This window comes from Lepidochelys kempii, chromosome 2 (genome assembly GCF_965140265.1).
Source record: "Lepidochelys kempii isolate rLepKem1 chromosome 2, rLepKem1.hap2, whole genome shotgun sequence".
In the NCBI taxonomy this organism is placed as follows: Eukaryota; Metazoa; Chordata; order Testudines; family Cheloniidae; genus Lepidochelys; species Lepidochelys kempii.
This window is the reverse complement of record NC_133257.1, coordinates 242,201,602-242,224,481: the sequence shown is the minus strand read 5'-3', so window position 1 is coordinate 242,224,481 and position 22,880 is coordinate 242,201,602. Positions and strand designations below refer to the sequence as shown.

Below are 22,880 nucleotides of genomic sequence, written 5' to 3'. Positions count from 1 at the left end.
TATGTGGATAGGTTTCAGAAACAATGAAACATGCAGAAAATAAGATGTGTCCTATATTATCAGTAGGTTAATACAACTTCACTAGAAAGGATAACAATAGCAATCATTATACCAAAAAAAAAAAGTAAGGTGATATAGGTAACTAATCTCAAAATAAAAAGAAATCTATAAATACCTCAAGTGTTCTGGTGACACCAATAGCTATGAGAGTTTGAATAGGTTGTAGTGTCACCATTACACTAAAGTGAAGTATTATTTATGCCATTATATACTGTAGGGCTTTATTTTTTAATTAAAATAGAAATAGAGGATCTTCTCCCTTAGCAAAGCACATCTTGTGTGCCTTTTGATTGTATATAGGTATATGTTTGCCCACATCCTGATTTATACATGGACCTTGAGCCCAGGCAAATGTACAAGTTGAGCCCATGCAAAAGTGTTGCTGGGGTGGGGGTGGAAGAAAGAGGTTCCCAAAGAGTTTATTAATAAGAGTTTCTTATTTTATAAGAAAAGGAGAAGTTGTTTTCTCTTTTGGGCATGAAGGAATGTGACTTGCTGGGATCTGTTTCTTCCTCATCCCCGATCACAATGTGGGGTGTAGAGTATCGTGTTCTTTAGACCCACTCTTGATGGCTCCTTTTTGAAGTTGTGAGTGGAAACATCCCTTGAGGGCTGCATAGTCTTCTCAACTGTCCGGTATGGGGAGGAGAGCCAACTCCTTTTACAAAGTAAGGGAGGCACTGTGTATGGTCAGTATTTCCCTACTGTCATCCACCAATCTGTGCTGTGTGAACAGGGACAAGGATTGATTTTTGGCTTCAACAGGTGCGGCTGGGCCACGCAACTGTGTTACAATCTGAATTGGGGATGCATCAGGACACAGAATTTAGGGTGGGATTTTCAGCAGTATTGTCCCAAACAAAATGCAATGATAAATTGTATGGACATCCATTGTAGGGACTAGCATAAGGCCCTAAGCACCACTTACATCCCACTTCAGTCCTATATTAGGACTTCATGGTGCACCTCTACACAGGGTGAATTTCATCAAAAATGTAATTTTTTTTATCCTATTTGAACAAGTTGAATGTTTGTCAGATTTCAGTAAAAAAACAACCCAAGGGAGTAACAACAAAAATAATGCCCTTTCCCAGAACCCCACTTTTGGGCTGACAGACAGAATGGTGGAAAGTTTAATCTCCCTGAGATAATTTCAGAAAGCTTAATGAGTGAAAATGGATTGGTTTTTTAACAGCCTTAACTATAGCTTAGGCTGCATGGAAACTGTAATTATCGTACAAAATGTTGTAATAAATGCATGCAAACTGTTTTAGCATTACTTTATATTTTACTTAGAGGAATAAAAGTATTTTGTGTAATCAACAGTTATGAATGTTATTTTTAGTGCTTTTCCCCAACTAAGAGACAGAACATCGTGGTAAAATTTTATTTTGTAATTACACACTATAATTTTAAAATCCCAATGATGTGATCAAGACATTTTGCAATGAAGCCAAAGAAAAATAGATGTAATCAGGAGCTATTATTAAAGAGTTTTCTGTTTTACTGATTGTGACAGACAGGAATTGCTGTGTAATCATTACAAATACTGAGCTCTAATAATTTTATGAATATTGTGTGTGACCTAGGAGGTGAGATGAAGTTACTGTATAACTATGGTAGTATATTAGAAATGCCTATATAACTGTACTGATCTAATTTGATAGGGGGCTGTAGGAAGACCAATGAGGAACGAAACTCAGTAGAACTAGATACGGATGCCCCAGAACACACTTGAAAGACAATGGGGCAGTCTTTTAGTTTCAAGGATCCAGTCTCTCTCTCTTACCCACCAGTTTTCAAGCCTTGTTTTTCCAAAGCTGGGAGCCTGGAGATGAAAAGAACACAAGGTGTTGTTCACTTGTTAGAAGTTGTCTGAGGAGACAGGTAGACTGGGAGAGGGAGAGAGAGAGAGCGAGCGAGCAAGACAGACAGATACTATGTAGAAGGAGTCAAAAGAAAAGTGGGCCTTCCCAGACTAGGCAATGGTAAGCCTAAGGGAAAAGCTAAACATGTGTACAGTCTGGTTTTTTGTTTTTTTGTTTTTAAGGTATGTTTTCACTGAAATGATTTTGTTCTAAGTAAATAGTTTCTTTAAGGAGTTTGATCACTGTATTGACCACTGTCATTGCTCTTGGAGGGAACAGAACTGCAGGGTTTAAGCCAAAGTCTGACCTGCTGAGACAACCAGGGTTAGTACTAGGGAACTGCAGCCAGGGTCCTAGCTTGAGAATGGAGAACCACATGATTCCACCTGAAGCCATGTGATGACTAGAGGTGCAGTTCTCCTGGGAACTGAGACACTGATGCATCTAAATTATGCTAAGAATTTGGGGGATATTCTACATGGCTTCTTGGCAGAATAGCATGAATTACATTTTAATCACTTGTTTGATAGTTTGCTGTTTTCATGTCACCTGTTTTCTGATGATAAATACATACTATCCCCATTATCTGTGTCCCCCCCCCCCCCAGTAGCATCTTAACACCTCCAGAGTATTTAAAAATAGAAATATAAATAATACTCTTACTCTTTCTCTCTCTCTGTTCAGCTTTTAGGAGACATAGTATGATTAGTTTTGTTTGTGTGGGGTATGTGTCTGTGAAGAACTTATACAGGGAAAGCTAAGTTAAAGACATTACTTTTGCATTTGTGCCTGATTCAGCAAGGTACTCCAGTGTGTACATAACTTTAAACATGAGAGGAGTCCCATTAAATATCAATGTGCCGCCTCATTCGCTTCTAGGTATGCATTCTGCTTGAACAGTGTATATATCAGCGGGGTCTCAACCAAATTAACCATCATGCCCACTGCATATGCAGCTCTCTATTTGTTATGTAGGCCACATTCATACAATATATATACTACCTGTATGGCCCTGAGGATTTCACATGGGCCGCAGCTGTGTGCTGACTGGGCCTCAAGTGGCCTGCAGGATGTGTGTTGAGAACCACTGGCATATATGGTCCTGTCTTTGTCATGCTGAAGTTAAGGTGGTGATTCTTAAAAAAAGTAAACGTAATGTGTGGATTGTCAGTCCTAATCACTGACTCAGTCTGCTTACTCATTGCCCTGTCAAAATATCACAACCCTGAAGGGGCATCTTTAATTATGAGAGGATAGTTTCAGGCTGGATATTAGTTCACCTCTGCCTCTTTGAGAATGCCAGTAAGGGTGGCTTGGGCCCCTTGTGCAATACAGACTAGACAGAGGTAACAATTCATTGCACACAGGCCATCAGAGGGTAATTATTTTTCATCTCTAGTGACCTAGACTAAATTTGACCTGGTTACTTCAGGGTAAACTGTCTACTTAAATGGTGACAGGTTTCAGAGTGGTAGCCCTGTTAGTCTGTATTGGCAAAAAGAACGAGGAGTACTTGTGGCACCTTAGAAACTAACAAATTTATTTGAGCATAAGCTTTCGTGGGCTAAAACCCACTTCATCGGATGCATGCAGTGGAACATCCAGTAGGAAGATAGTCCACAAAGATGGACTACAAGCCATCAGGCACAGTATCCCCAATAATGTCATGGCAAACCTGCTAGCTGAACTTTGTGACTTTGTCCTCATCTATAACTATTTCACATTTGGGGACAATGTATACCTTCAAGTCAGCGGCACTGCTGTGGGTACCCGCATGGCCCCACAGTATGCCAACATTTTTATGGCTGACTTAGAACAACGCTTCCTCAGCTCTCGTCTTCTAACTCCCTACTCTATTTGTGCTACATTGATGACATCTTCATCATCTAGACCCATGGAAAAGAAGCCCTTGAGGAATTCCATCATGATTTCAACAATTTCCATCCCACCATCAACCTCAGCCTGGACCAGTCCACACAAGAGATCCACTTCCTGGACACTACTGTGCTAATAAGCAATGGTCACATAAACACCGGAAACCTACTGACCGCAATACTTACCTACATGCCTCCAGCTTTCATCCAGACCACACCACACAATCCATTGTCTACAGCCAAGCTCTAAGATACAACCACATTTGCTCCAACCCCTCAGACAGAGACAAACACCTACAAGATCTCTATCAAGCATTTTTACAACTACAGTACCCACCTACTGAAGTGAAAACACAGATTGACAGAGCCAGAAGAGTACCCAGAAGTCACATAGTACAGGACAGGCCCAACAAAGAAAATAACAGAACGCCACTAGCCGTCACCTTCAACCCCCAACTAAAACCTCTCCAGCTCATCATCAAGGATCTACAACGCATCCTGACAGATGATACCTCACTCTCGCAGATCTTGGGAAACAGACAGCCCCCCAACCTGAAGCAAATACTCACTAGCAACCACACACCACACAACAAAAACACTAACCCAGGAACCTATGCTTGCAACAAAGCCCGTTGCCAACTGTGTCCACATATCTATTCAGGGGACACCATCATAGGGCTTAATCACATCAGCCACAGTATCAGAGGCTTGTTCACCTGCACATCTACCAATGTGATATATGCCATCATGTGCAAGCAATGCCCCTCTGCCATGTACATTGGTCAAACTGGACAGTCTCTACGTAAAAGAATAAATGGACACAAATCCGATGTCAAGAATTATAACATTCAAAAACCAGTCGGAGAACACTTCAACATCCCTGGTCACTCTATTAAAGACCTTAAAGTCGCAATATTACAACAAAAAAATTCAAAAACAGAGTCCAAAAAGAGATTGCTGAATTGGAATTAATTTGCAAACTGGACCCCATTAAATTAGGCTTGAGTAAAGAGTGGGAGTGGATGGGTCATTACACAAAGTAAAACTATTTCCCAATACTTATTCCTCCCCCCCCCCCCCCACACACACTGTTACTCTCACCTTCTTGTCAACGGTTGGAAATGGGCCGTCCTGATTATCACTACAAAAGGTTTTTTTCTCCTGCTGATGATAGCTCACCTTAATTGATCACTCTCATTATTGTGTGTATGGCAACACCCATTTTTTATGTCCTCTGCATACGTCTATATCTATATATCTTCCTACTGTATTTTCCACTGCATGCATCCGTGGGTTTTAGCCCACGAAAGCTTATGCTCAAATAAATTTGTTAGTCTCTAAGGTGCCACAAGTATTCCTCGTTCTTTTTGTCTACTTAAAGATCACACTTCTGTTTCAGTTTTCCCCCTTACTGTTTTACAAGTAACAATAATGGATTTCTGTAACTCAGAGAAATCAGAGAATGTTGTTTTATTTTCTGTTTTTTCAATTGGTTTACTCAGGATGTAAACCCCAAATGGGGTTCCTAAATCTTCTACTTATCCCTTCATTCTATGCTTGTCTTTTATCTGGTATATCATCAATTGTCACCCATGCAGTAGTAATAGTAATGGCTGAGGATTTCTCTGTTAACTGGCAGCGTTGAGGTGTGAATTAAACGTGCTGTGCCCTCCTTCAGTTGCCTTACTGAGAACATGCAGACTATCATCTTCGTGTTGCTGCCTGGAGCCAAACATGTAAGAGTCAGAAATCCAGGCTTCTTGCATCAACCTGCACTGTGATGTCAACTGGCTGCTCCTGCTTGAATTTTAAATGTAGACAGTATTGTATATTCTTATTTCAAAAAAGTAATGCCCTGATAGTCTTTTTTTTATGTAAGGGTGGATCCTAATTCAGGTAATGTTTATAAGTGATTTGGAACTTGGATATTCTGCTCCTGAACAGCTGTTTCTTTAGTTAAGTAGTACTGCTTTAAGCAGAGGGTAGGCTTAGTGATTATCATGAAAGCATATTAAATCGGGGACATTATGTACTGAGGAAATATTAGATGTGTAATCATTTGTAATCTTAATGTTCCAGAACCCTGGGGTTATTAGTAAAACGACTGGAGAAAGGTGGAAAAGCTGAGCAAGAAAACCTTTTTCATGAGAATGATTGTATTGTCAGGATTAATGATGGAGACCTTCGCAATAGGAGATTTGAACAGTAAGTGCATTTACTGTACAACTTACTGCTTTTTCTTTAATCTTTAACCATTGCTTATTGCAGTAATTTGAGGAAAAAAAGCATTTAAAAACAAATTGTCTAACCTCTTTTTTATAGAGGAAAGAAATAGTCTACAGTTTTAGAGCATTTTTCTTTTAATTAGTCAAGCTACAAAACTACATGATAATTACTGCCATCAGAATATATGTGACTTTTCAGTTGTCTGATAAATTATGCCTTGTTTCTTAAACATTATGAGCCCATTTTTTCTTCTTCACCAGATGATAAACTGAGCCTGGTTTTGTTTTGAAAAATCAGTCATGGTTCTTGTTTTTGTATATTTACAGTATGCAAGCTGCGTATATGAGGGCAACATGGAGTCCTGTATGTTTAACATTTTAAAACATTTGTGATTTTGTGTGTGTGAAAATAAAAGACACTGTCAACAAAGTAGCTGAAGGTTCCCTGTAGAAATTCACTTTGTAGGAGGCTGGACTTTGACGGAAGGCCGGAATGTTAAATCAAGAAATTTTTTTAAAAATGAAAACAGGTCCAAAAATCTAGAAAAGAAAGTAAATATTCATATCGCAGGGGGCGGAGGGCAGAATATATATATTTTTGAGGAATATATCATTAGATTTTTGTAAGAAGTAAATTTCCTTTCAGTATATAATATATTGTCAACTAAAAGAATGATGTTTTAAACCGACAGTTGTGCATTCGTTGTTATTTGTAATGCATTAGTTTCTATTAGTCCTAACCAGGATTGGGACACCATTGTGCAGAAGTACAGTTAAAAAAAAAAAATCCCTGTCCTGTAGAGCTCGTGTTCTAAGACAATGATCAAAAACCCATTGGTGTTAATGAAAAGACAAGACTCTCATTGAACTCAGTGCGGCTATTAATGGGCAGGAAATTAAGTATGAGTTTAAGTTTTTGCAAGACTGGGACCTAAGAAAACAGACAAACACACAAAGTGGTGCATGAATATATTTATATTCCAATTAAATGTTGACTGACTATTATCAGCTGAGCAATTTATTGTAGCCATTTCAGAAAAAGAAGGTCCTGAGGAAGGTTTTGAAGGAGGGACTGGGCAGCACCCTGTGGACTACTTCAGGGACATATGAATAGGACAATGTGGGGAAAAAACACTCCATTTTGTGTTGTAAGAAATTGCAATGAAAACCATATTTAGTTTCTGTCACCATTGCAATTATTGTATTTACAGATGCTGTTAATTATTTAATAAGCCTCATAGAAAAATGATAAATTGACACAGAATAATTACGGTTTAAGTTGCTGCTGTGATATTTAGTGTGTACAGAACTTTAATGTATATTTAACGTATATTTAGTTTTTAAGAATTTTTCAGCTGTACTACGTGGCCCTATGGAAATAAACCTTAGCAAAAAGCAGCCATGTAGACTAATGAACAAATTCAGGTTTTTTTCATTTGTTTCAGCAGTATGTCTGTCAGCTCATGTTGCTTAATTAACGCCAGTAATTATGCTTGTAATGTCTTGTCGTCTGCCAGTCTTAATTTGTTAATTTTGTATTGATTCTGAAACCTAGAGCACAGCATATGTTTCGTCAAGCCATGCGTACGCCCATCATTTGGTTCCATGTGGTTCCTGCAGCAAATAAAGAGCAGTATGAACAGTTATCCCAAAGTGAGAAGAACATGTACTACTCCAGCCGGTTTAGCCCTGATTCCCAGTATATCGACAACAAGAGTATTAACAATGCTGGACTTCACACATTACAAAGAATATCTAGAATGAGTAACCAGACAGATCAAACAGACTCTTACTCACAGCTACCTCATAGTGTGAATTCATCAGGGAAACCACCATCGGGCCTGGCTCCATCACCTCAAAAAGTTCTTACCTCCACTACAAACAGTGGTTATAACACCAAAAAGATAGGGAAGAGACTTAATATACAACTGAGAAAAGGTAAGGAGCATGTTTCTGAAGTAATTTATATTGAGGATGTGTGTATATATAGTGTAATATGTGTGGACTTCTCTCTCTCTCTCTCTCTCTCTCTCTCTCTCTCTCTCTCTCTCTCTCTCTCTCTCTCTCCATGAAAGCCTAATGGAGTCTATTGGCAGGAGTTTGGTATGGCCATATGTCAAGGTTCCTCCCCCACTCTGAACTCTAGGGTACAGATGTGGGGACCTGCATGAAAAACCTCCTAAGCTTATCTTTACCAGCTTAGGTCAAAACTTCCCCAAGGTACAAAATATTCCACCCTTTGTCCTGGGATTGGCCGCTACCACCACCAAACTAATACTGGTTACTGGGGAAGAGCTGTTTGGATGTGTCTTTCCCCCCAAAATACTTCCCAAAACCTTGCACCCCACTTCCTGGACAAGGTTTGGTAAAAAGCCTCACCACTTTGCCTAGGTAACTACAGACCCAGACCCTTGGATCTTAAGAACAATGAACAATCCTCCCAACACTTGCACCCCCGCTTTCCTGGGAAATGTTGGATAAAAAGCCTCACCAATTTGCATAGGTGACCACAGACCCAAACCCTTGGATCTGAGAAAAATGAAAAAGCATTCAGTTTTCTTACAAGAAGACTTTTAATAAAAATAGAAGTAAATAGAAATAAAGAAATCCCCCCTGTAAAATCAGGATGGTAGATATCTTACAGGGTAATTAGATTCAAAAACATAGAGAACCCCTCTAGGCAAAACCTTAAGTTACAAAAAAGATACACAGACAGAAATAGTTATTCTATTCAGCACAATTCTTTTCTCAGCCATTTAAAGAAATCATAATCTAACACATACCTAGCTAGATTACTTACTAAAAGTTCTAAGACTCCATTCCTGGTCTATCCCCAGCATAAGACAGACACACAGACCCTTTGTTTCTCTCCCTCCTCCCAGCTTTTGAAAGTATCTTGTCTCCTCATTGGTCATTTTGGTCAGGTGCCAGCGAGGTTACCTTTAGCTTCTTAACCCTTTACAGGTGAGAGGAGCTTTCCCCTTGCCAGGAGGGATTTCAAAGGGGTTTACCCTTCCCTTTATATTTATGACACCATATTACTCATGAGTGATGAAGCCATGTGCAAATTATGTAAATTACCCCAAATAAAATGCCACAGCAACCCATCATGCATTCTGTATAGACAGCATATTTTATGGAAAGTTATTTTTGAAACATTTTGAAGAGGACTAAAACATTTTATTGGAAGATCTTTTTGTACCTCCCAACCTGTAAAGGCCAGGTGCCTTAGTTACTGTAAGTCCTATTGAAATGGGCCCAGTGGGAGAGGAAAAATGTAACTGGTAAATATTTTTTAAAACCTCCCAAAATTACTATATTCTATATCTAAAAACTAAAAACTTCATGACTTAAGTCTAATATCTCAGCTCTACCTTCACTAGAAATCAGTTTTGCACATCCAGTTGAAAATCTTGGAATTTCCTCTTTGGAATTATATAAAGCTGTTGTTTCTTACTCTGCAGGGTTGTGAGATATTCAGTCGAGATCACTGCCTGATATAACTGCTGATATTTCTCATGCTGAGCCTTAGGATACTGTAATTTGAGTTTGACGGTAATCAAGTTTTAGGGGAGCGAAACTATTCTATTTGTGTGCATGCATGCACATGCTTGTATTGTAATGTGTTTGATATTTGCATATCTCTATATATGTATGCGCATAGAGAGCGACAAGGTGGGTGAGACAATATCTTTCATTAGACCAACTTCTGTAGGTGAGAGAGACAAGCTTTTGAGCTTTAAGCCACACCCCCCTACCCCACCTTGTCTCTCACATAACCTGGAACTGACACAGCTACAGCAACACTACATTCTTAGAGCTATATTTATTTATTTAGCGTGTACGCAGTCGCCTAGCCAAGCAATGGCACTTTCAGTTGCGTGATGCAGTTCTTCTAGGCCACCGCTGAACCTATTCAGCAGGCATTTCTCGACCATGTGTGTCATCTGTGTGGTGCTGCAGCTGCACAAAGGGCTGTCACGAAGGCCCCAGCGATACTGGTTGGGTGCACAGAGACCTTGCCTGGTCCGGAACCTGTTCAGCAGGGACCATTGGCGATGGGGCAGGTCAAACCCAGGTGGGCAGATTGTGGGGTCGGCGATGAGGGACTGGCTGGGGATTATAACACATATCCATTCCTCTCGCCAGTGTGTTTCTGCCCTAACATCCTGGCGTGGCGGATGAGACCACAATGGGCGACATGATGGCAGACATGCAGCTGGTGGTTAAAAAGGTTATTGTGCAGCGGCAAGCTTGAGTTGGCGCAAACTTTCTCCAGTAACTTTCCAGTGACAACCTCTCATCTGATACGAGATGGGGCAGTATTGCTCAGAATTGGAAGCCATGGGTGTGGAGTTGGACGCTTAGTGCAGGAGATGATATGGATTGTGGCATGTAACTGCATATCTGCCAGTTTTGTGTGTGACAATCAGCTCCATACTGGTGCGCAGTATTCCACCACTGAGTACGAGGTAGCAATAGCTGACATCCACAAAGTTGGAGCACAAGCACTCCATGACGAATCTGCCTGTTTGCTAAGAAGATTATTGCGCGCCATAACTTTAGCTGCTGTCTTCTTCAGGTGGGTGTGGTAACTCTAAGGTCACCTTCTGACCATTCAGATAGATATTCAGTTCTCGAGTTGCCCTGGCGTGATGAAGATGGAAAAAGCTGCAGACTGTTTTTATGATGCTTGGGTGGAGGCACCAACTCTTACAGTAGTCAGCTAACTATGGTCATGTCCCGGTTTAAGGTGGCATCAAGCTTGTGAAACACCTGGGCCTGGGAACCGCAGCAGATGTTGTCTGCGTAAATGAACTTTTGTGACTCTGTTGTTGACATGTCATTAATGTAAAGATTGAACAGGGTTAGAGAAAGCACAGAGCCCTGGGGTAACCCATTGCTCTGTCATCTCTAAGCACTCGTCTTCTCCTGCATATGGACTCTGAACTGCCTATCGTGGAGGAACAGTTCAACAACGCCTATGACCCAAGGTAGCAGGACCCGTGATACCTTGATGAGCAGGCCAGTGTGCCATACCGTATCGTACATCGCAGCACCTGTTTTCAAGTTTCTTTGGAAGAAATTTAATCAGATGTGGTCAGCATGAGTACTTGGTTGCAAGTGCTACGGTCTTGGCGAAAGCTGGCTTGGTCAGGGTGCAAAATTTTCTCCCTGTCGGGTAATACGCACTGAAGGACCAAGTGCTCCAGTGCCTTGAAGCACACCAACAATAATGATATAGGATGACAGCTTGATGTTTGACTTGGGTCCTTTCCAGGCTTTAGGAGGCCAATGACTTTTGCGGTGCACCATATCTTCAGTGATATATCTTCACTGATGATCTTGGGGAAGAATTTCACAAGTCAAAGCCGAGCACAGGGGCCAAGGTTTTTCAGGAATTGTGGAGATATGTTGCCATAGCCCACAGCTGTTCCACACTTGATGCTACCCAGTTTCTGTTCCAGCTCTGTTCCAGCTAGTGGTTCTGGGTAGCTTCTGATGTACACGTTTAAACATGCACCATTCGTTCCTCAATTGTCTTCGCACCTGTTTCTCCAAAGGTGCTCTGGCCACTTTAAGTAGGTGTCTGGCTACCTGGTTGGGTGTCACTGAGGGTTGGCAGAGTGCAGCTGGCTGTTGCGCTGCTCCATGGTGTTGGAGCAGACTCCAACACTTGCGGCTGGAGTGGGTAAACCTCATCCTCTCGGTCATCTCCTCCCATCTGGCTTGGCGAGCAATGTCCAATGATTCGGTCAGGTGGTCAGTGACATCTGGGTCACCAGATGCCTCATAATGCTTGAGAAAGGCTGCACTCTCCACGTTGAGACAGGGGATGTAGACCAGTTGGGAGGGATAGCTCAGTGCGGGGGGGAGGGGCAGGAGGGGAGAGATAGCTCAGTGGTTTGAGCATTGGCCTGCTAAACCCAGGGTTGTGAGTTCAATCCTTGAGGGGACCATTTAGGGATCTGGGGCAAAAATTGGGGATTGGTCCTGCTTTGAGCTGGGGGTTGGACTAGATGACCTCCTGAGGTCCCTTCCAACCCTGATATTTTATGATTCTGTGAACTGTGTGGGATGGCTCTGCAGGCTGCTTTGTAGTAACACCACAGAAGTGATGGTAAGTCTCATTTACTGAGATATGCTGGGCTGGTATTGTCACCACGCTCTTCTCGAGCACTTCCCTGTATTTTTCCCAGTCAGCCTTTCGGAAGTTCCACCGCTTCTTTTTGGAACTCTTGACAGCTGGGAGTGGTAGCCCAATATGGATCAGCAACGGTCTGTTGGCTGCGTGGAAAGTTATCCAAGACTTGGCATGTTGCTGGCAGAGGATGGCCATGAACTGAACTGATCCATCACAAGTCAAGAGAGTAGTCACAATCCCATCTAGAAGAATGAAATGTGCCTTGCTGCTTAGTATCATGGATACGGGTGAAGTCATTTCGAGATGCCCAGTCTGCAAGTTTAGAGCTATATAAATTCTATAGCTTGTGTACTGCAGTCACCATTAAAAGTCTGTATTTGCAAATAGTTACCACCCAGTCATTTTTGAAATATTAGTTATTTCATTATACTTAAAATAGGAACTGATGTGTTTCAGATGCCACTGTGTTGTAACTGTTGGCAAATGATGAGTTTTTAAATGACAATGCATGCTACAGTCTTTGAGTGAGTCAAGGCAAGATGCACTGCATTCAGTATGAAGAAATGACATTGGAAATTATATAGCAAACAGCCTACCACTGTGACAGAATATGCTATATCTACCGATTCTGTTAACCTTTCACATGAAGGCAAAGTTTATTTGTTTCACATTAGATTTTTGTTAATTAATAAAAATGATTTTCTTAAAAGGAGCTGATGACAGAGTATCTTGAATGGCAGAGATTTACTGTGGCTTCATAATAACCAGGATAGCAGTTTTCTTTCTAAAATTACGCCCCCTTTTCTGTGAACTTCTGATGAACTACCAGATTGCTTGTTTCTGGTTACTGAATTTTAAGCTCTACAAACTTGGATGACATAAGGCTGAATTGACAGTTTGCTTCTGTTGTTGATGCTCCTTCAGAAATACTTAAGGCCATCAGCTTAAGACAACTGGGTTGGAAAAATGTTGTTATTGGCCAAGTAAGGAATTGCTGTACTTACAAAAATGCCCCCAGTCACTACACTGATTTTTTGTTCTTTAGTGGAATGGATAAATAGGAAGCCAATGAAAATATCACTGGGACATAATATGCAAACATCTAATTTTCTCAGCCAGGGGTGAAAATATGTATGTTTCACATAGCTTGTAGAACATCAACAATAATTATGATAACATAAATGTTGGCTGGAGGAAATAATTATTTTGTCACAAAGCAATCTTGATGCCGAAGATGTTGGGGAAAAAAAGAAAACAGGAACATCAGTTTTTAATTTGCTAGAGCAGAGATTCTCAAACTGTGGGATGTAGCTCACTTCCTGGTGTCCTGCAGAGAGCTGGTTGGTCACATGATGCCAACTTTTCCCCTGGCTTTCCACCTATAAATACTACATTAGAGACAGCAAAAATTACTGTAAACATTTTCCAAGTATAATTTAGACATGTAAGCAGTTGCTGTAAATGCTGAGCTAATGAATGGGAGGGGAGACGTGAACCACGAGATGGGAAAGGGTGGAGATCCTCAAGGCAATCTGGCTAGGAACGTGGTCCATGCTATAAAAATGTTTGACACCCCATGTACTAGTGAATCCTGTTTTAATGAATTTTCAGATAAAAGAAAAATACGAGTACCCGTACTTAATCAATTTTACTTGATTTGACAAAAAATGCCTCTAAGTTCAGACTTTAAAAACACAACCTAAAACATGTATCAGAGGTGTTCAGTTTTATTTCTAATAGATTGCTTTTATAAGAAGAATTGCTATGTAAAGACAGCATGAGTCAAATTATAAACAGACACACACAATAATTTAGCATATTTTATTTTATGCATGCTAACCTAGGATAGAATGCATGCATACAGAAAGGATTCCTCGTTATTCATTTATCAATCTCCTCTGTAGAAAGATGTCTTCCCATCTTGATTTTCATTTGATTAGTCTGAGAACGTAAATGTGGAGCAACAAATGAAGCAAAGTGCTTAAGTATAACCCCAAGTAGTTTATTATAAATGAGTGAAATAGGGACATTGATTTTCTTTGATTATTTCTAACAAAAGACATTGTAGTAAGAGGTTTTATAGAAATATAACAAATACATGTTCTTTGAGGCTAACAGATAGCAGTTATTTCACCAAATAACGTAGTTTGATTAAAAATTCCTTGTGGAGTGCATTAAAGCATACACATATTTATGGCTTCAACTTGAAATTCACTTCTGATTTAATCAATGTAGTCTAGATGATGTAGTATGGGTGAATTGACTCCTCAACATAAAGAGAGAGACCTTTATTATAGCTGTGTTTTTACATATTGTGTGAGCTATGTCAAGTAAAATGACATACTAGGACAGCCCTGTAGTACTTGCCTCCATAATTATGATTTCTTAATATTTATTGCCATTTTGGCATTTTCAAATAACCTGATCTTTCATAGGCATTAGCTGCTTAATAAAGTCAGAAGAGAAGGTCAGTAATATGTTTCAGTCAATGCAGAATGTTTGTTGGCTTTTCTAAATGAAAATGGATATCTATTTATCTTTCCTTAAAGGTCAGGCCCTGAACTTTTAGCATACAGATGTAGGGGTTATTGCTGATATTCTAATACTATTGAGGCTTGAACTGCAGTCACTCCTCATAGTTCATACAAGTTAAGACAGCTTAAGGAATGACAACTGGCTTGTATTTTTTATTTACGTTTTACTGTGTATCATATTTTATAATAAACCTAAACAAGAAATGAAATAGAGAAAATTCCTCCCAGCTGACAAGTAGAGAGAATAAGGCCACTTATACAACACTCACAATCAGGCCAAACTTTGATCTCAGTTACACTAGCAGAGACCCAAATAAACTCTTTTGACAAAACTACTCTGGATTTAAGTCAGTGTAACTGAGAAAAATCTGGCCCAACCTTTATAAATAATGTACTACAAACAACCCCCCCCCCCCCAAAAAAAAAAAGATGATTCCAGGAGTCTCATATGTTCATTAGCTTGTAACATTTAGCTCAATAGTCCCTAAAGCATTCAAAAGACTGCTTTCAGTCAGGCATCACATCACTCGGAGTTCAAACACACTAGTCTGGAAACAACATGGAGTATTTCAAGACTGCTGTGGACTAGAATAGCTTCACATCACCTGAAGGAAAATACCATTGCTCTTTCAATATATTAACATTTAGTGCATCAATTCATTTAGGCTTGAAATAGCTTTTTGTCTAGATTTAGTAAATACAATACTAATAATACTTAATAAAATATTAAGCAGAAAACCCTATATGGTAAGTGGCTATGGAGACAACAACAAACTCTTTAGTTCTAGTTTCCCAAGCTGTCTATAAATCAAGCATGAAGAGAGACACTTTCAGAAAACCAAAACAGTCAGCCAAAGGTCAGAGATTCTACGATTTTATTTTGACATTATAGCAAAAACTGAAATCCAACTTAGATGATTCAACCCATCTATTTTATCTGATAATTTGGTAATTGGCCTAGGTAATTTGGTTATTAGATTTTCTAATCTGAATTGCAAGAGTTTACATTTTTCTGGTTTGGAGCCATATCCTGAAGTCCATTCTTGAGCCCTGAGCTTGCAAATAGCAATTTGTGGACGGACTTTTGCACCTGTTTAGCTATCCAGTGAAGATGTGGGGCTCCAAGAAGGCATAGTGGCCCATGTGCAGAGCTGCTTGAAGAATAAGAGCCTAGTTTTTAGTCAATCCTTACTCATACTGCATCCTAGATAAGGACAAAGTAAAAATTTCAGGCTGAGACCCTGAATTAGTTATAAATGGAGTTTGCACCCGCTATGCAAATACTGCTAACTATTTTTCATGATAGCTTCCTGTTTTTGCATGTACTTTTTTGAGATAGTCACCTTTTGGGCTGAAGTTGTCCGTGCGTGGGGTAAAATTTTCAAAAGTATCTTAGGATAATCAGTCCTATTGAGATGTAAAAGCCAAAGGTCTAAGTCACTTTTGAAAATGGGACTTAGGTTTCTAAACCACTTAGGTGAGTTTCAAAATTTTACCTCAAATCTGTGGTGAAAGTGAAAGGAAATCACTTCAGCCATTTTTGTGTTACTGGAGAGAGGTGTTACAAACACCATTTTCCTGTGATGAAAAAAACCTCTCTAACCATTAGTTTTAGCAGGGATGCACTGAAAATGGCTGGACTTAAATACTGGAATGATCATAATGCTTATTTAGGAGTGGGCTCTTCGGTTAGAGGGGAAAATGATGTTCTAGATTCTCAGACCCGCACAGCTAAGGCATGCAATTAATTTTTGCAGCTACCTTGTTTGCACATGCAACTGCTGTAATTTCACAGGTTTCTAACTGACCATTTGCACGTACAGTTATTCTCATTGTGCATACACAGTCCTGAAAATATGGACTCCAAAAACCACTTCTCAGAGAACATCTAAAATGGTTTTGATCATCTTAATGTAGCCCTCTTTTGTGGTATCACAACATGTGTTCTCTCTGCCTGGTTCTGCAGGTGTGTTGTAGACTCTAACAAAGCGCACTTGGCCATATAGAGTGCATGGTTGATGAAATAATTAACCTGTCTATCCAGAGAATGGTTCCAAAGAGGAGAGATACCCTGGACCTGAAAGAGCCCATTTCTCTACTTGCCTGCTATAATTATTGCTGTACGTGTGGCACTCGTGCAGGGATTTTTTTTAAATGTCCCCACCTTTTATGTATTTTACGAACAATACTTGCAACACTGCCATTAAATGAAAATGCTTCTGTTTAAAATTTACCTTTGAGCTACCTTCATCTCTGTGCTGCCGATAGATTTTCCCCAGCTATTTGCCTCCTTGACCCATGAGCCTTAATATTTAGGGAGTGGCAGATTATGTTCTGGGTCCTTCAAGTCAGGTCTAATAATCCAGACTCTACCTGTACAGCCCACTATCCCAAGGGAAGTCTGTTCTCCTCTATATATGGCATGGGCTCTCTGTATTTGGGTAATGATGAAACTGTTCCCGGTGTTTCATATTTAAAACACTAATATATATTGAAAACATCACCATTGGCAGTGAAACAGTTAATGTGGATGTTCAAAATGTTCATAATTAGCCTTCAGGATGAATACCCTTTTGAGATTAGAATGGATGTTCAAATGTGTTAAACCATTACAGTAACTCCTTACTTAAAGTCGTCCCGGTTAACCTTGTTTCATTGTTACATTGCTGATCAATTAGAGAACATGCTCATTGAAAGTTGCACAATGATCCCTTATAACATTGTTTGGCAGCCGCCTGCTTTGTCCACTGCTTTCAGGAAGAGCAGCCCATTGGAGCTAGCTGGTGGGGGCTTGGAACCAGGGTGGATCGGCAGCCCTCCTATCAGGTCCCCGTTCCCCTAAGTTCCATGTGCAGCAGCCACCCAGGAGACTATCAGTTGCTTGCAGTTCAGCTGTTCCTCCCCCCACTGCCATGTGCTGCTCCTGCCCTCCTGCACTCTCCCAGGAGCCTCCTGCTTGCTGGGCGTGGCGGGGGAGGGCGTAGGGGGAAGAAGGGACTAATGTCAGGGTGTCCTCCTGCACCCCGCTTACCCCATTTCCATAGAGCAGGGGAGACACACGACAGGGCTCAGAACGGAGGGAGCTTCCTGGCAGCAGCTCTGTCTCAACTTGCTGATCTATGTAAAAAGGCAGTGTACGTTGAGTGGTGTCAACGTACTAAAGGGCAATGCACATCTCTCTCTGTCTCACACACGGTCTCTGTCTGCCATGCTGTCTGCCCTCCCTCCATTCCTGCTGCCTTGTAGAGTGTGAGGCTACATTAATAACAATGGGTTAACGCTTGAGGGCTGAGCTGATTGCTAGTTCATCATTTAGCAGTAAGGCATTCCCTGGGAAATATCCCACCCTTTGACTTCACCACCTCAACCAAGCTTCACAATCATCTTTGCTGTGTACCAGTATTAAATTGTTTGTTTAAAACTTACACTCTGTGTGTGTGTGTGTGTGTATAAAAATTTCCCTGGAACCTAACCCCCACCCCCATTTACATTAATTCTTATGGGGAAATTGGATTCGCTTAACATCATTTTGCTTAAAGTCGCATTTTTCAGGAACATACCTACAACGTTAAGCAAGGAGTTACTATATTCCTTTGTCTACAGACTCTGGAAGGAAGCACTCAGTTGGGTCTTATTTGGAGAGTTTGCACAATCTGAAGGGCTATATACACAAGTATGTATTTTTAATTAAAGCTTTAATCTGCAGAAACTGATATGGAGACCAGAGAAAGTGCCAATTCATCATACCACTGAGTTTCAGCTCAACCCAACCCCCATCCTCAACAAATGGCTAACTTGTATTTAAATACGAGAAAAGAATCCAAGGAGTTTAGCAATCAATATTGCAGTCTCGTCATCTGAATAGCCTGTACATCTTTACCTTCCAGCAGACAAAACTGGAATCAAATCAATTAGATATAAAGCTGCAAAGAACATTCATTGCAACAATGTATCATTTTTTATTGTTCTGAAGCACTTTCAGCCAAAAGAAGATGGGAATTTGGATGGGCTCCAGCTTAGCCCATGAACATACAGTGGGAGATAATAGTTAATGGATTAACAGTGTGCAAAGTTCCTGCCTAGCAGTAACACAGAGTTATGTTGTTCTTTTTAAGTCAAGAAAAGGACCTTCTGGCCCTTACTGGAAAGCTGCTTCCTGACCTGACTAGCTTCCATTTGCATACTGCATTTGGCCATTAACTGACTATTATTTTTAGCCCCTGTGTGGAACCATCAGAGCCAGACTCTGGATTTTGGATCTGTGTTCCCAAAGGAACCTGGCAGCTTAAGCACAAGGAGTGAGGAGCACTGTTCACTCTAAGCTGTGCGTGTGTGTGCGCACACGGATCCTAAACCCCGCGCACACGGCGAAACACCGTGCGCACAAAAATTTGCACAGAAGCACAACAATTTGTACAGAAGAAATGTTTTGCGCGCACGGCCTGTCAAAAATTAGAGGGAACATTGGTGAGTACTCCACTCCATCTGCTCCCGTAACTGGCTGGCTCTCAGGCATGCAGTAAAATATCTAAAGTGCAGAGATTGACACTGCTGGAGTGAATGCTGCTGTTGTGTTGGTCTGAAGTGTGGGGGAGAGCATGAGGCCTTGTAGCCTGTTGGCTGTATATGCTCAGGTTTGTACAACTTGCTCCGATGCAGGGGAAGCTGGGTTTGCCAACCACCAAGTGGCCTTTTTAGCGGCTCCAGATACTGCCCTCTTACGGATTATGTAGGGGTCTCAAATACACTCATTTTAAATCCTAACTCCTTCTGCTTCTTCTGAGACTTCTGGACTGTGGCTGTAAATGCAGCAGGACCCTCCCCACTTCATTTAACACTGATCTCCATCCAATTTGCAGTAGGAAGTGGGGAAGGGCAGATGCCTATTGAGAAGTACAAGGTCTCCTTAGTGTCTTTTGTCCGGGCAATGCTTTCCCGCACAATGGCACACCTGTACCTGACATAGGCCATCAACTACTGATGGGTGAGGAGATCACACTTTTTTCATGGCAGAGAACCTTAAAGAGACTGGCACATAATACTAAGGACACTGCTTACCAGCAAGGGCTGATCCTAGGAAAAACGGAAGGCTAACCCCTATTTCATAGGGAAGCAACAGAAACTTTGTGGCACACAAGCAGGTTCCTGCCATTCCTGTACCAACTTCCCAGGTCATAGTAAGGCTGATGTGTATTTAGGAAGGGATTTTCATTACAGTATATATTCACTTTTACAGTATAATGTAATGATGAGCAAAATTTTTATTTTTATTGTATTTGTCAATATATTTGTATAATATATATTTATATATATATGTATATATATAAATATATACATATTTATATATATTTATATACGTATATACATGTATATATTTATATATATATTTGTACAATATATGTATTGTACAATATATACTGTATTCATCATTGTATTTGTATTTTTATTTTCCCTTTTAATTTTACCAGCTACCCACCTCCCAAAAAACAAATCCCCAAACAACCAAAACTTTGAAGCTGCAGTTCCCTGTTTCAGTTGAGAATGCTGCTCTGAGCAATTATCCTTGAAAGAGTACTTGCCCAATTATTTGCCCTTTTTGAATTTATCACTGAGCTTGCCACTTGTCAGCCCCTGGGTAACTTGACTCTAGAACGCTTATTCAACATTGCACATGAGATAGAAAGGAAGCTCCAACTTGTCAAGAAAGCTGCTGATGTTATCAAGAGAAGCTTGAGAATTTGAATTACACAAATCAGTAGGGTAATTTCTAAATGCCTCATTAATTTCAGTATCATTAAGTGTAATTTGATCATATTTGGAGACAGCAGCTGTAGAGGGAGACATGGATTCTGCCCTTATTCAGTAACTTAGCCATTTCCTGGCTTTCTTTGGAATCTTATAAAAGATTAACTTGAAGCTTTCAAAGCTTAGCTCAGATGGAAGATAATCAGGTAAGGATTCTAAGGGTCAGTCCATGCTGTCCTTGTTCCAACCCCTTAAAAATTAAGTTGAGGGTGAGAATCAAATTGTCTTGTGCTGATGATTATAAGGGACTGTCAAGTCAGTAAAGCCTGTTGTGGATTTGTGAAGGTGGGAAAAATCTCATCTCCTCCTGCAGCTCCCTTGCCATTCTCACTCTGTGTTCTGACTATGTGTGTCCAGTTTATTTTCTCCTTTAAAATTTTGAAAGTATCTTTTCTTTGGACCTTTCAAGGGTACCAGTGGAGCCTGCCATATGTTTGCACAGTTCCTTCATAAATAATAATATGATGATCAATTTTATTCCCTAAGAACTAAATAGGTTCAGTATCTTTCAGCAGCAGGGGGGTATTGATTCTCCCAGGTCACCTAAGTAATGCACATTTCTACTGCCAAGTTGGCTGAGACATATGTAGCATGGATAACTGAATCAATTATATGGGCACAGAGGAAATAATAGGCATAAAATCCATCCAGCCACATGTGTGTTGCCCCGAGTTGAATGTATTATAGTAATTTCCAAAGTTCATCAAACCCTCAAACTACATATGGAGCACACAGGTTCTGATTAAACAACATTAAATACGCAATACACAAGGGTGGTGAAAAATACAAAAAATATGACTAGAATGGACAGCGCAAATGTTCACCAAAATGTTATCAGTTGCAAATATAAATAATCTAGCAAAAGCAAGAACAACTCTGGCAAAATGAGTTGGCCACATTTCTTGCTGTCCCTTCAGAAATTAGTGTTGGAAAAATATTACTTTGTACACTAGCATGCTGGTAAAAATGTCATCTTCACACTAAAATATCTCCCAAATTTGTGACTTTTTTTTCTTTTTCTTTTTTTAAACTGGGTTTCTTAGGCCATTAGGAAAGTCCAATATAAATTGATTACAATCTATAAAATTACAACTATCCAACTAAGTTGTATTTAAAAACCCACGTTTTAGGTTTCATACTTATAAATGCAAAAGTAAAGCATCTTGAAGAAGAGGTACAGCCATTTTTACACTCAACAGAGAGTACAGAGATTTCATTGTAGACAAATACAACTGGAATGTTTTTTCATCTGTAGAAATGAGCATCTGGGATGATGCATATGGGAGAAAATTTACTTTGATCCCAAGATAGAACAAAAAATCTAAAATGAAATTTAACCAAAATTTGTAGATGTGTAATAGCATTAAAATACAATTGTTTTAAAAAAAGGAGGGGGGCAGGAGGACACCCAATAATCATCTTGACTATAGGGGGAACATAAAGCTTTTATAAATCAGCCCAGCAAAATTTATCCTGAAAATGTATCTGCCTAGGCATTAAAAACCTACAGATCAACTCTTTATAGAGATGAGTAGACTTAAGATTTTACTTAGTGTTTAAAAAAAAAATCATTAACCTTATGCGAGTGAACATGTAGAATTTTGTAAGGCTTTAACAATAGCTGTGCTAAGCACACTTGCAATATGAAAATGTGAGGTCCAATTTTTTCCCCCCACAATGGTATGTGAACTGTGGATCTGCAATGACATAATAATGAGTCAGAGGGAATTAAGATTAACGATGAAGAGACATTGTCTTGGACATGCACTCAAAGCCTTAACATTATTTAGAAACTTGAATATCTTGAAAACAATATCAATACATAGCCCAAAAAAGTGTTTTTAAAGCAGAACAACCCACAACCGAGATTCTTTAAATTAAGAAAGGGATAAACACTGCAAAGGAAAATTATTGAGAAATCAATCCATAACCATAGGCTTCTGCACATCATCTTCACACTCTTGGAAGGAAGTGAAGAATTATATGAAAATTTTGCAAGATCATTAAAATACCAGGATATCCTAAACAAAATATGGTGGCTGCAGAATTTATATCTTTTTCCATCTTTCCAAATAGTAACACTGATAAATTCTGTAGTGTCTAGAAAGTGGATGAAGGTTTTCGAACTATTTGCATAAATATCTTGAGTCCTATAGAGCTGAGGGAGACCAATTTATTTCATGTTAGGTTAGCACATAACAATTGCTCTGCCCCAAACTTGCTGAACAATATCAATCACATACCCTTACTTATGGATGATAGACATCAAAGTATTTTTCTTCATTTTGTGCAGGAAACTTAAGCTTTATTAAAGAATTGTAATTTTTTTCATCTCCTGTCTTAAACTCTTTCTACAAAGACCATCTTGA

The 22,880-nt window shown here is 39.8% G+C and overlaps 1 protein-coding gene across 14 annotated transcripts in view; it reads left to right on the top strand.

Annotated features, from left to right (window-relative positions):
* Positions 1 to 22,880, top strand: part of PARD3 (par-3 family cell polarity regulator) — a 650,009-nt gene that overhangs the window by 385,051 nt on the left and 242,078 nt on the right. For all 14 annotated transcript variants that reach the window (XR_012157609.1, XM_073334436.1, XM_073334432.1 and 11 more), the window contains 2 exons: positions 5,882 to 6,007; positions 7,583 to 7,965. Coding sequence is in view for 13 of the 14 variants with exons in the window: in XM_073334436.1 (XP_073190537.1) it covers positions 5,882 to 6,007; positions 7,583 to 7,965 (509 nt within the window). In the remaining variant the exon portion in view is untranslated. The remainder of the gene's footprint in view (positions 1 to 5,881; positions 6,008 to 7,582; positions 7,966 to 22,880) is intronic.